Genomic DNA, 13,014 nt, shown 5'->3' on the forward strand with positions numbered 1-13,014 from the left:
ACTATTTAGTGTGGTATTTTTTGACAATATTCACTCATCATGACAGTAAAATAGGGCATTCTAAGTCAATATACTGCAGTATTTCCTCTCTCGATCAGTAGAAAATATGGTTAACACCCGGTCATGCATGAAAAAAAAAAATACCGTGAAACCGGTCTAATTTTGAAAAATACTGTGATATAAATTTTTGATTATACCGCCCAGCACTAATCGTAAGCATGGCATTCAGTAATTGAAAACAATAGATGAGTGTTTGTTCTGCTGCCAACAACCAAAGCAAACGGCTAAGAGGGTCACTGTTGCTGAGGGTCAGGACATTGGCAGACTGCTGACATTGTCATTGATATAATGAAGCACTTGCTGGAATAACAAGCATGCCTCTTTGTGTCCAGTGTTTTGGAGATAACACCGCTTTTGAACTGCTTTAATCCTATAGACTCTAGAGTTTTCTTTCTATCTTCAGCAGATGTTTCTTTATTCCCTTGTTAAACTTCATTTATTTGGTGCCTATAGTTAATTAAGTTGTTTTGTATGACTCTAGTTTTATGTTTTTTAATAAATTGTTTTGTTTAACAGGTGCCGTGTTGGATCTGGGTACCTGCTCATGTGAGTTTTCCTCCAGCTATGGAACCCTGGCCTCTCATGGCCTGGGGCCTAATGCTGACCGCCATCACCGGCTGGATCAAAGCGGTTCAATCGAGGGACTTCACAGAAAAAGACATTGTTTTTCTCCATCCCTCAAGTAAGTATTTCTTCTTTCTTCTTAGATTCTGCCAAAGCCTTGAAAATGAAACCGGTATAATCCATGTTTTTCCTGAGTCATCTGGAAGATCAAAAGGGTCAGACATCAGCTGTCAGTCATGACTTCTATAAAGGCTGGTGGGGAGCTGTTACACCTTCAGGTTCTGAACGCAGGCAGATTTATTCCAAATGTGGTGTTCTAGATTTTCTATTGTGTCCTAATAATTGGCCAGGCCTTCCAGGCTGTATTAGTGGTTGAGCATCAGGCCAGTGATCTGTAGCTAAACTCAGCGTCTCAGCTGACATAGCAGCTGTGTTAAGATCCCCCACCCTGAAACTCATGGATTGCCTACCATGCCTGCTGATGCTAAATCAATTGTTCAAAGCATGTGGCAATGGCCATGGTGCCATGGGTAAGTGTAGCCTTTCCTTCATGGGGAAATTGTTCCGCCCATCAAATATATTTATATATATATATATGTTATATATGGGTAACATTTTCTAACAATATTCATCAAGTCATAGTCAACAGCGAAAAAAAATAAATAAATATATATATATATATATATAAAGCACACACACACACACACACTATTGTGCAAATGTATTTTCACCTACAAAAAATGGTTTTAAACCAGTTATTTCTGTATTTTGCTGTAGTGTGTCAGTAGGAAATATCAGTTTACATTTTCAAACATTCCTTTTGCCATTAATTGTAATAATCCAGTGAGATTTTTTTTAATGCACAAGGAGTCTGACAACAGCTGGTGCTCCGCACAGAGGCAAAAAAAAAATCTCAAAAGCATCGTAAGCTAAGTTGATTGGAGAGACCATTGGTGGCAATGGGTCTACGATCTACTTAGGCTTACTATGCTTTTGGGAAATTACATTAGTCTATCTGGGATGACATGAAGAATCAGAAGAAACTGAGACAGACTAAATCCATAAGAACTGTGGCAGCGTCTCCAAGATCCTTGAAGAAACCTACCTGCAAAGCTACAGTACTGTGCAAAGTTTTCGGCACTTGTGTAAAAATGCTGTAAAGTGAGGATACTTTCAAAATGAATGTCAAAAAATTATTTTAGTTATCAATTAACTTCTGTTAACTAAATAAAATCAGTATTTGATGTGACCACCGTTTGCGTTTAAAACAACTTTTGTCCTATGTACACTAGGTACACTTAACAATCTCGCTGGATTATTATTTATATTTGAATGTACTGATGTTCTATGCATTACATGTTAGTCAATGACTTATAATGGAAGTTACAATAATTTGTTACCAGTACATAACTTTAATATCTCAGAATCAGTTGGATACATGTGGTATTGTTCAAGTACAATTTAGCCATAATGAAAGAGAGTAGAGGTTGGTTTCAGTTCTGTTGAGAGAATTAATCTGTGAAATCCCAAACTCTTTCATCACAGTGAGCAGGACCTCCCAAAATCCTTTTAGCTGTGTGCCGGCTCTCCGGTGTGCAGCTGGAGATATCCGTATCTGCTCAATGGCCCAGCGGGGATTGAGTGTGTGTATGTGTGTGTGAGGTTAAAACAAATCAGTTCCTATGAGATCCCAAAATAGTTTGTGCACCAGCACGGATTTTGTGACCTGCTGATATCCAGCTGTTGCATATTGACGTAGAGGATTTATGATGATGATGGAGTTCATTTTGTTTCATGACTCCAGATGGCAAGTGTGGATTTACAACCCCATGAGATCATTCAGAAAACAAAACACACTCCAGCTACTTAGCGTAGTTAGCGCTACTTTACAATGCAACCATGAGTGTGTTTACAAAATGCAGGTGACTTTCAAAAATGGGCTCATTATAAAAAGCTGAAAAACTCAAAAGCATGCTTACGTTGAATTATGTTACAAATTGTTTTGTTTTCTCCTTTTTGACACCAAAAATGAAACAGACACACAAGACGTGCATATTAAATTAGCTGGAGGAAAGGAAGAAAAATGTATAATGTTATAATGACATCCGACATAAAAATGTGTTGGACTGTTCATGTTTTGCTGTTGTTTTAACTACAGTGCTCCTCTCACCTCGTTAAGTCTGTGCTATAAATATCTAAGAGGGGTTACAGTTAGTTGTATCATTGTATTCATTATTTAGTGACCACTTTTATTTGTCACAAGAATTTGGGGGACTTAACAGTTAAACTGTAGGTCAAAAATGAGCTACTAAGCTCTGTTTGAATATACAGAGCTATTTAGAGACCTCAGAAGTAATAACACAACAGGGCTGTCTGGATGAATGAATGGCTTGTTTAAAGTGGTCATTTGATCAGATCCTTAAATGTTTGCTGGGTGAGGTCAACAAGAGGGTTTTCTTCTTAAAACTAAAAACAAAAAAAGAGACTGATGTTTCTGTTTCATGTGAGCTGTGTAATCTGATTGAGGAACTCCAGAAAGAGAATAAGCACACTGTGTTCCTAAGGGCTTTTTTTCACCTAAGAAATAACAGCAAATGCTGGTGGAAGTGCCCTTGATTAGATAGTGTCTCAGTCCATATGGCAGGTGTTCCTGATGATTAGGAAATCGATACAGGTACATAAAACCTTTCTCTGAGTGTGATTCATTTAAAAGTGAAATAAGTGGCATTTCATCTAATCTGCAAACACAGTGTGTAAATTATAATGTCAGATGAAAATGTTTGACTTGCTCCATAGAGGAAAAAATACAATATTTTTAAACATTGTGGTATTTTACATTACAATACTGATATTCTCAGAGCAAGAATCACTATTTTGTACTTATATTTTTTAAAATGAATGTTTTTTGGGGGGAAAAGAAGCATAACATACTGTAACATTATGCCAACACACAATCAATTGAAAAAAAAATAATACTTTTAATGAGCAAAAGGATGCATTAAATTGATCAAAAGTGACTTTTACATTGTTGTAAAAAATATTAATGTGAAATAAATGCTGTTCTTTTAAACTTTCTATTCATCAAAGAATCCTAAAAAATGCATTATGATTTCTGCAAAAATATTAAATTTTAATAATATTTCAGTTTTTTTATATTAGTTTTTAGAATGTAGTGAAATAAAATATATTATTAAAAATATATTTTAAAAATGTATTGATAAAATTAATAGAATAAAATAAAATTAATAAGTGTAGCCTTGGTGAGCATAAGAAACTTTCAAAAACAAAAAAACATTCCACATAATAATTGTGTAAGTTAATTGATTTCACCAGCAGTTTTGCTATTGCCAAATAATTTCCATTCTGTTAACATTGATTATTATTCTCCTGTCATCTGGTTTTCCAGCAACTCCATATCCAGGAGGATTTAAATGTTTTACATGTGAAGATGCACCTGACAACTATGAATGCAACCGCTGGGCTCCAGATCTCTACTGTCCACGAGGTACCAACAACTCCATTACCTCTCTCCTACTACAGAGCAGTCTGAATTCCTTTGAAAGACATTTCATCATTTCTCTTTGTCTTGCAGTGTGTGTCTTGAAACAAAAGTACAGTATTTTTGTCATTCTGGGAAACAACAACAAAAAAGCCCTGGCTTTTTTTTTTATAAGGCACAATCTATAATGAAACAATTACGGTGCATTTAAATAGTCTAGGTGTAGTGCTATTGAAGTGCATTTAGTGAATAAGATGCAGGGTCAGTATGTTTCAGGTCCTGCTTTGCCTGTGAGTTGCTCCATGTATGTATTCAGTACATGTTTTTGCCATGAATCGCCCCCCATATAAGGAGTCCTGTGCTGCTTTGGGTCTGATTTACAGCACTGTGTTAATGACTAAGGAGCTGTAACCCCTTACAGACACTCATTCCTTCAGTAAAGCACATGCTGCTGCAGATCATCTGCACATTTGCAGGGAATGTATATATTTCCAGGAATGCCCAAATATGGTTGTGTTCAGTGTTTCTACATAGTTCATAAATATTGTGTTACTGTAAGACTCACATTTCAAGGGCACTTATTAAAGATTTTTAAAGTGGCTGAGAGCAAGTTCTGCAATATCCGAAGCAAAAAAAAAAAAATCCCTGGAGGAATGTTGCTTTTTCACTGAAATCTGACTCCTTTATCAGTCAGAATTTAAAGCTGTCTTTTGTGATGTATACAGTATGTCCTTGAGAAAACTAAGTAAAGCTTCTTTGTAACTTTTAGAGAGCAGATATTGCTACACACAACATAAGATGAGCTGGGATGGAAACACAGTGTTGGTGGCAAAGCGTTGTGTGGCGCTGGAAGACTGTCTTGCAACAGGGTGCTCTGAGGTGGATCATGAAGGAAACAAGGTGAGATACAACTCACATTATATCAAGTAACTTATGTTTCAGACCAAACGTGTCCAGTTTGTGTTTTGCTCACCCTGCTGAAATCCATCCTCGTTTATCTTCTCATCTCACTTTACACAGTCCACTTGAAGTGATCTTAAAGAAAACATGTCGAGTGGTTGATGAACACATTTCTGATTGGCTCTGCTGCCTGTAGGATTTGGCTCAGTCAGCGACACTAAACTCAGCTCTTTAGTTAATCCATTTATCCTCTCAAGTGATTTCGCTGCAGATGAGATAAAGGTGTGAGTTATGCTGCCGTCTCTCTCAGTAATCCTTCTTTGAGTAATCCTTGCTGAAAGGTGCGCCTGGTCACTCCCTGAACTCTTTGTGTCTTACCTTTTACCTCTAGCACAGGACAGGAGTTATGCAGAGGGCAGGGGGCAAATGTGAGGAGGCCAGATTGAGAGATAAATGCAGCGTAAAGATGCCACAGCTACACTAAAAGGGAAAATTTAGAAGCTGAAGGTTCATTCTTGGGTTAAAAAAGGTTTAATGTATTTGTGTTTGTCTGAAGTGATTTTTTTCTCTAGGTAAACTTTAAATAATGACTGTTTACTGTTTATGTTCAGAGAGGTGATGTTGAGCCTTTTATTACAGTGCAGCACTGTACTAACATTCTGGCCTAATCAACTTCAGCAACTGATTTAGCTCAAAACGCTTAACACTAGCTTTGTTTTGGAGAACATTTCATCCTGAGGTATGGTGTAAATTTTTGTAAACTTTTAGAAATTTGAGATAAAAATGATCTTTCAACTATTTATTTATTTGTATTTATTTTTAATACCTTGCATTCTGTGCTTTTTTACCGTTCGCTAGTGCTGTTTCTCGTGTTTTCAAGCACTGGCATTCCTTCGGGAAGTGTACATCTCTGTATTCATGTAACACTTGTTCGTTTAACTTTTTATTCATTTAACACTTCTGTTTATTGTTTGCTTTTTCTCCATCCAGGTGTGTATATCCTGTTGTGAGGGGAACATCTGTAACATGCCCCTCCCACAAAACGAGACTGACGCCATCTTTGCCACCACATCTCCCATTAACGAGAGCGTTCAACCAGCACAGAGTCCCACGCTGCTGCTTTCTGTCTGTATCATCAGCCTGATGCTCCACAGTATTAACTAAGAGAATCGCCCGGAGTGGAATAAACCATTATGGCAGTAATTTAGGAAACCGTTGACTTGTGCCAGTCAGCTGTGGGCTTTACTTTCCTCAAAATGAAGTGTTAGTTCTTGGACTTTTTATTTCCTCTGAATACATTTTTATGAATCCTATACTAATGTTCGATATGAAAAAAAACTATTGGGTGGTTTCCCTGAAGCTGAGTGGACTTGTCTAATAGATGTTTCCGAGTTTTTCGCGATGGACATGGGACGGGGATATTTATGGCAAAACTGACACAAACGTGCACATTTTTTTTTTTTACTTGTATTAATGTTAGTTGTGTTTTGTACATTTGTATAGATATATTTATTTTTTTATTATTCATTTTTGTAGGAAGCTGAACTATGTGTTGTTGGCTGTAGGTATGACCCTAACTTTAGGGGTCAAGCTACATGAATTTTCCACCCACCCCTCTCATCACTGTTAGAGTATTTTTGTCATCATGGAAAAGGGTTTGGCACCTATAGAACCAAGTTCAGTGTGTCGTCCAGCATTCCTCACTCCTATAAAAAGAACATTCTCTTTTAGTTTTGCACTGTGTATTTGTGTCATAATGCAACATGTATTCCTAAAGCACTTGAGTACAGATTATCATGTGAAAGCGTAGTGCATTGAATGTCCATATAGCCTACAGTGAAGGGCTATAAATATATATATTCCTATACATTTGTCAGTCTGTTGTTGTGTACTATAATATTTTCTAATCATAATTCCTGGCTGACTGTGCAATCAACAAAAAGTGTTGAGTCTGCAGTGACAGTGTTATTTTATTCAGGCGTTATGATTGGTTTAGGCGATCTGCCCGGCTGTAAATGAAGCTATTTCCTGTTTCTTCTCCATCTTTTGTTGAGTTATGAAAAGTATTGTAACATTCACTGAAAACTTTTTGTTTACTTCAGTACAATATAAAGGGCATGGTGATCACAGAAGGGCTCAAAACCTTCACTCAGGTAATTATGGACCAATTAGTGCCAGTTTAGTAATACACAAACCCCCTTTACCTTGAGTAGGCCTGGCTGAACAATCTGAGATCATATGCATTAAACATGTCTCTGAATGTGCTGATGTAAAATCAGCTCTCGTTATCTCAGATTTATAACATTATGTACATAAGATGTTTTCAAAATCAGTTTTTACTCTCATCTTAACTATAATATAAAATACAGATTTGTAACAGGGTTGCATGATCTTTTTATACTTACAAAATTGTGAATGCTGCATGCCATCGTGTGCCAAGGCTTCTTATAAATGTAGATTTTTTTTCTACGCTTGTTTGTAAAATCCCTGTATGTTCTTGTGTACATAATTTTGGATATGTTTTTAAATCACACCTTTGGAGTACATTGGTAACACTTCTGTGGTCTCTTACCTGTGTTGTATGTATTCAATTTAAATGTTTACTGATGTTTTGTTTACTGATTATAAAAACAATATTCTAAAGAAATGAAATTTGTTTTGGCTAAAATACACACATCATGATTCAACATAAAACTCAAATGAGTTTGTCAGTGTTTTCTTCAAATGATGCTTGCATTGGTTATTCACACAAAAGATATTTCTGTTTTGTTCAATTTTACACTGATCTCTTACATCCACTAGTCGAGTTCATAACTGCTAACAGTGCCAAACTAATCAGGATGAAGCAGGTGTACAAACTGCAAAAAAAAAAAAAAAAAAGTCAAATTGTATTAGTTTGTTAGTTAATATTTTTAAGAGTAAATTTTATGTGATATACTTAAAACAAGAAAAACCTTTTGTGCTGGTTTAAAGGCCCGTCATACCTTAGAGAAAAACATGGCCCTCAATTAGAGCTGGCATTTGTAGAATTAACTAGCTCCAATGGTTCATATCACTCAACTATTGACTTAATTTATCTTGACAGGATTAGGTCTTATTTTATGAGTCTTCAGATTTATGTTGCAGTTGTAGCTCTTTGAAATGCAGCAGAGAAGAGGAAACACAACTCTCATTAAGCCCAGTGCCAGAGGTCAAAGGTGAACACCCAGTGACCTTCTGGCCACTTCTTGTTTCACAAATGGACTACAGGTTGAAAATGAAGTCAACTTTATGGGGGCATTTAGTATCAATCTGCTGTGATGTGATGGCAGAAAAATACATCTCTAATGACTTATAAAGTTGGCTTTATAAGAGAAAAGTGAGGAGACAAACAATACAACAGAGCAGCTGCAGGGTCTTAAATACATTTAAAAGTAATTGAATAAAAACAAAGACATTTTGACAGACGTTCAGATACGTTTCCAAGTCACAACAAAAGCTCCCTTCATCTTCTTGCTTTAGTAATCCAGTTTCTCGGCTCATTCCCTGCCGATACAAAGTCAAATTTCCTCTCTAGAGCTGACTTTCCAGATGAGCAGTAACATGTTTTTAATGATCAAGAGCTGTAGCAGGCTGGGTTTCAGGTACCTGGCCTGGAGTCCAAAGAATGACCCTCATTGTTGGAGGGCATGGCAGCATATCCTGTTCAGTACGGCCATGCTGAGATTTTAATTACTCTGCAGCGGGGCTTCAGGATTGATTGAGCAGCAATGGAAACAAACGCAGCCCTTCTTTAATGTGGGAAAATAACAGCCGTCTGGATTCAGCATGACTGAGCCACACATAAAAATATAACTTTAATATTGAGCAAGATAATAAGGCAGTTGTTTATAGTGATTTTAGCACAGACTGCTCATAACAATGATTACTGGTACAGTTAAATGCATACTGGTCAAAAGTTTGGAATAATTAAGGTTTTTACTGTTTTTATCTCTTATGCTAACCAAGGATGCATTAATATTGTGAAATATTATTACAATTTAAAATATAAGTTTTCTTTTTGAATATATTTTAAAATGTAAATGATCCCTTTTCAGTAGCCATTACTCAGTGTCACGTGATGCTACAGAAATCATTCTAATATGCTGATTTGGTGCTCAGTTATTATGGTTATTATTACCATTACTGAAAAGAGTTTTTGGTGCTTTAATATTTTTGTGGAAATCGCGATCCTTTTAAGGATAAGAAGTTCAAAAGAACAGCATTTATTTGAAATAGAAAACTTTTGGAACATTATAAATATCTATACTGTTTAAGCAATTTAATGCATCCTTGCAGAAAAAAAAAGTATTTTTTAATCCTATCCATACCCCAAAATTTCTAATGTTAATGTATCATGGTTTCCACAAAAATATTAAGCAGCAAAAACTGTTTTCAGCATTGCCAATAATACAAAATATTTATTGAGCACTGAATCAGCATATTAGAATTTTGAGGATTTCACATTATTAGTTTTTACTGTATTTCTGATTAAATAAATGCAGCTTTGGTGAACATAAGAGACAAAAACACAAAAAAATAGAATAAAAAATATTCTTAAGTTCTGACCAAAGTTTTGATCTCATCAGGCTTTCATGAAGATTCAAAATAATTATCTGTGACTACAATTTAGTCAGAAATCATGTATGCTGGACAAAATGTAACTGCTTTTTTGGTGTGTGAATACACTATCAGTTTCCAGGACAGGGTGGAGACAACAACAGATAATGATGTAAGTGTGAAAACTGTCTTCAGAGGAAGACGGAGACAGTGGGAAAATCTCACAGGACAGACTGGAAGTCTGCTAAAGTGTGATGGGAGGACTTGAGGAAGGACTGCACTGAGAGAAGTGCACAATCACAGCTTCAGCTTCACAATGACTGAATTACACGATGATGACAGACCCGGGAGGAATAAGGACTCAGGATACACCAAAATATGAATTATGAATCCTAAAAATAGCTTCTGGTGTTCTGAAATTCTAACAAAAAAACCTGCATTTGTACAGCAATGCAAGAGGCACAGACAAAAAGAGTGAGCAAGGCAGAAATAAAAGGACAGATTTAAAAGAAAAACATTACATTTTTACAGCATATAACAGAATATTTAAAATATAATTACTGAATTATTTGCTCTAAAAAAGTATTAGCATACGAGCCTAATTATCAGTGATCACCATCATGTTTGGAGCCCGGTCTCATGAAAATGCGTATAAATAGTACACCAAATAAAAACGAAAACTCGTGGTATTGATACGCAAAAATGGACTTTGGCGTTCATATGATACGCATGTGTTTGGCGTGCATATAATACGCAGTTTTCACGTGCATATGATACGAAATTTGTTGGTGTGCATATGACCTCGCGTAGGCCTACATATGATACGCATCTACCCCACAACCCTAAACCTACCCATCGTGTAGCATATACACGCCAAAGTCCATTTTTGCGTATCAATAGCACGAGGTTTCGTTTTTATTTGGTGTACTATTTATACGCACTTTCATGAGATCGGGTTGGTTTGCCGAGTCTAATAAAGTTGTTTCTGAAGATCCAGTTGTTTTGTGTGTGTGCATAGCTGCAGCTCTCACTCATTCTGTCTGAGTTGTCTAATTCATTAAACTCTAATCTGAGTCGAATTCAATGAAATTCCAGCAGAGAAAACCCCAAAAGGGTTATGAGTAAGAATACACAGTGCTGAATGAACAAGTATACACAGGTCACATTATGTCTAGCATTACACCAGCTGCTGTTGGCTTCATGCTCTCCATGAGTCCAAGAGTAAGAATACACAGTGCTGAATGAACAAGTATACACAGGTCACATTATGTCTGGCATTACACCAGCTGCTGTTGGCTTCATGCTCTCCATGAGTCCAAATACACAGACTCTGAGCTTCTGAGTCAACAAAACTTGATCTTGGCAACACAAAAAAAAACACACATTTTCAAAAAGTTAATGACCACAAGAGATACGGTGCTAAAATACCTTCCATTGTTTGCCCAGTGCAGAGAAATACCTTTAATGGTGTGCATGACGGTTCGGATCTCTACATGGCCAAGCCAATGTAAATCTTAGCTGCTTTCTAAAAACAGGAAAGTGTTGGCAGATAACGAGTGAACGTTCCATTGTCTGAACAGACCTCTGACACCAGGTTTTCCCTTGCTTTGCAGACCTGGCGCTGACTGTCACTTTACTAACAGGAGACAGAAGTGCTCTGTGCCCCCCACCCAACTCACACTGTTTTACATTTATGCGGAAATACTTTCAGTTCTTGTGTGAACATGGACTCAAATAGTTTATTCCTTCCTTGTCACTTATGTCTCAAAAAATTTTCAACATTACTCAAAAAATATGGGTAATCATTCTAGTTACTGGGTGGGAATTCCTACTTCCATTAAACATCTGGCAACTATTGTTGTTATAGTTGTTGTTATTACTAATGCATGCATGTATGTATTTAATAAAAATTCCTGTTAACATATTTCTTAAAAATCAAGGATTTATCTTCCAGATCTAACAGGACATATATCAAATATGCAGATCTATAAACCTAATACCATTTCTTTAAAAACTCAGTTTTTAGAGGATGTGGGGTCGGGTGGGTGGGGGTTTGTTTGAATAATTTATTTCTCATGAAAAGCAACAAGATGGCTGTCTGACCTAGATATCTAACCCCAATTAAAAATGTATGATCCTGACTTTCTCCTGTGATTTGAATTATTCCACCACTGCAAATGCTTTAGTCAAACATAAAGTTTATAAATATTACATATTTATGTCACAAGAAAATATTTATTTGATTTGATTTTGTCAATAAATGTATTTAATATTATTTATTTTACCCCACTCAAAAAAGTTTAGTGTGAATGCTGCTTATTTTGTTACCTCAACAATTAGCTGAAGCCTAGTAAAATGTAGGGCATATTACTAGAATAAGAGTTCAACAGTACAACACATTTAGCAGTAACAGTAAAGGAAAAGCTGTGAGACAGATCAGAGACTTTTAACAACATTGTTTGTCTGGTGTAAATTTGATTAACAATTTTTTGGTCAACAGGTCAGTATATGTCAACTAAAAAAAATGAAGTTTTTTTGTTTTGCACTATAAATACATATGAAACAATACTCTGCCATTTTGAAACAATATGTGAACACTTTGTTCCTTCAGAATGATAAAAGGACCAGTTGACAATATAATCATATTGTTAATGAGTTGACAGTTTGAATTCAGTGAAACAGTTAAGACTGAACTTTCCACCAAACAAAGTAGAGGAACCAAGTTTTAGCAGGACAATTACATCTAATTGATAGCCGTGTCAATCAGACAGGCATGGGGTGATGACTGCTGTCTCGAAAACATGTTTCACCATCCACACACAGCCCGTCTTTGATCAACCGCACACTTTGATTACCCCACACATAATGACAAGTTATTTTTGTTAAATATCTTAAATGAGATCTTCAGATGCTGGTTACCACGGAAACAAAACCATAGTACAGTATATACTGATTCAATGCACTCACAATAAATTTGTTTGCAATCTACAAATTTTCTATGAAGGACTGAAAAACAATGTAAGCAAATGATCATATCTGATATAATGCAAAATATTTAAATAAATAAACTCTTTATAGCTTTTAGAGAATATTTGTGGGACTTTCCATCAAGGAGAGATCAGCTGTTAAGGGCCACATGATTCAAAAGCACAATTGACTGACAGGCATGTGCTAATGGCGAGTCTAAACTAATGGTAGTGTCAGAGTTTAAAAGAGAATGATTATAGTCCATCTATTGTGCGTTTGAATGAATTCTAATGACACCCTTGAGACACTGACCTCAGCAGATGCCAGCTTTGATCGCTTCAGGCTAATAAGGACAAAAAAATCCACCATTTAGGTTAGAGACCGGCTAAAATCAATGAACTTTGTGTATGTTTTTTTTATTGACACTACTATTTATTATTTACTGT

The 13,014-nt window shown here is 36.0% G+C and overlaps 1 protein-coding gene across 1 annotated transcript in view; it reads left to right on the forward strand.

The window, feature by feature from the left end:
* Positions 1-6,523, forward strand: part of lypd6 (LY6/PLAUR domain containing 6) — a 29,591-nt gene extending 23,068 nt beyond the window's left edge. The window contains exons 2-5 of the mRNA XM_016534411.1: positions 577-742; positions 4,031-4,129; positions 4,893-5,023; positions 6,014-6,523. Of these exons, the coding sequence (XP_016389897.1) occupies positions 625-742; positions 4,031-4,129; positions 4,893-5,023; positions 6,014-6,187 (522 nt within the window). The 5' untranslated portion in view covers positions 577-624 and the 3' untranslated portion in view covers positions 6,188-6,523. The remainder of the gene's footprint in view (positions 1-576; positions 743-4,030; positions 4,130-4,892; positions 5,024-6,013) is intronic.
* Positions 6,524-13,014: the final 6,491 nt, after the last annotated feature.

This window comes from Sinocyclocheilus rhinocerous, unplaced genomic scaffold (assembly GCF_001515625.1).
Source record: "Sinocyclocheilus rhinocerous isolate Xijiao unplaced genomic scaffold, SAMN03320098_v1.1 scaffold3807, whole genome shotgun sequence".
NCBI lineage: Eukaryota > Metazoa > Chordata > Actinopteri > Cypriniformes > Cyprinidae > Sinocyclocheilus > Sinocyclocheilus rhinocerous.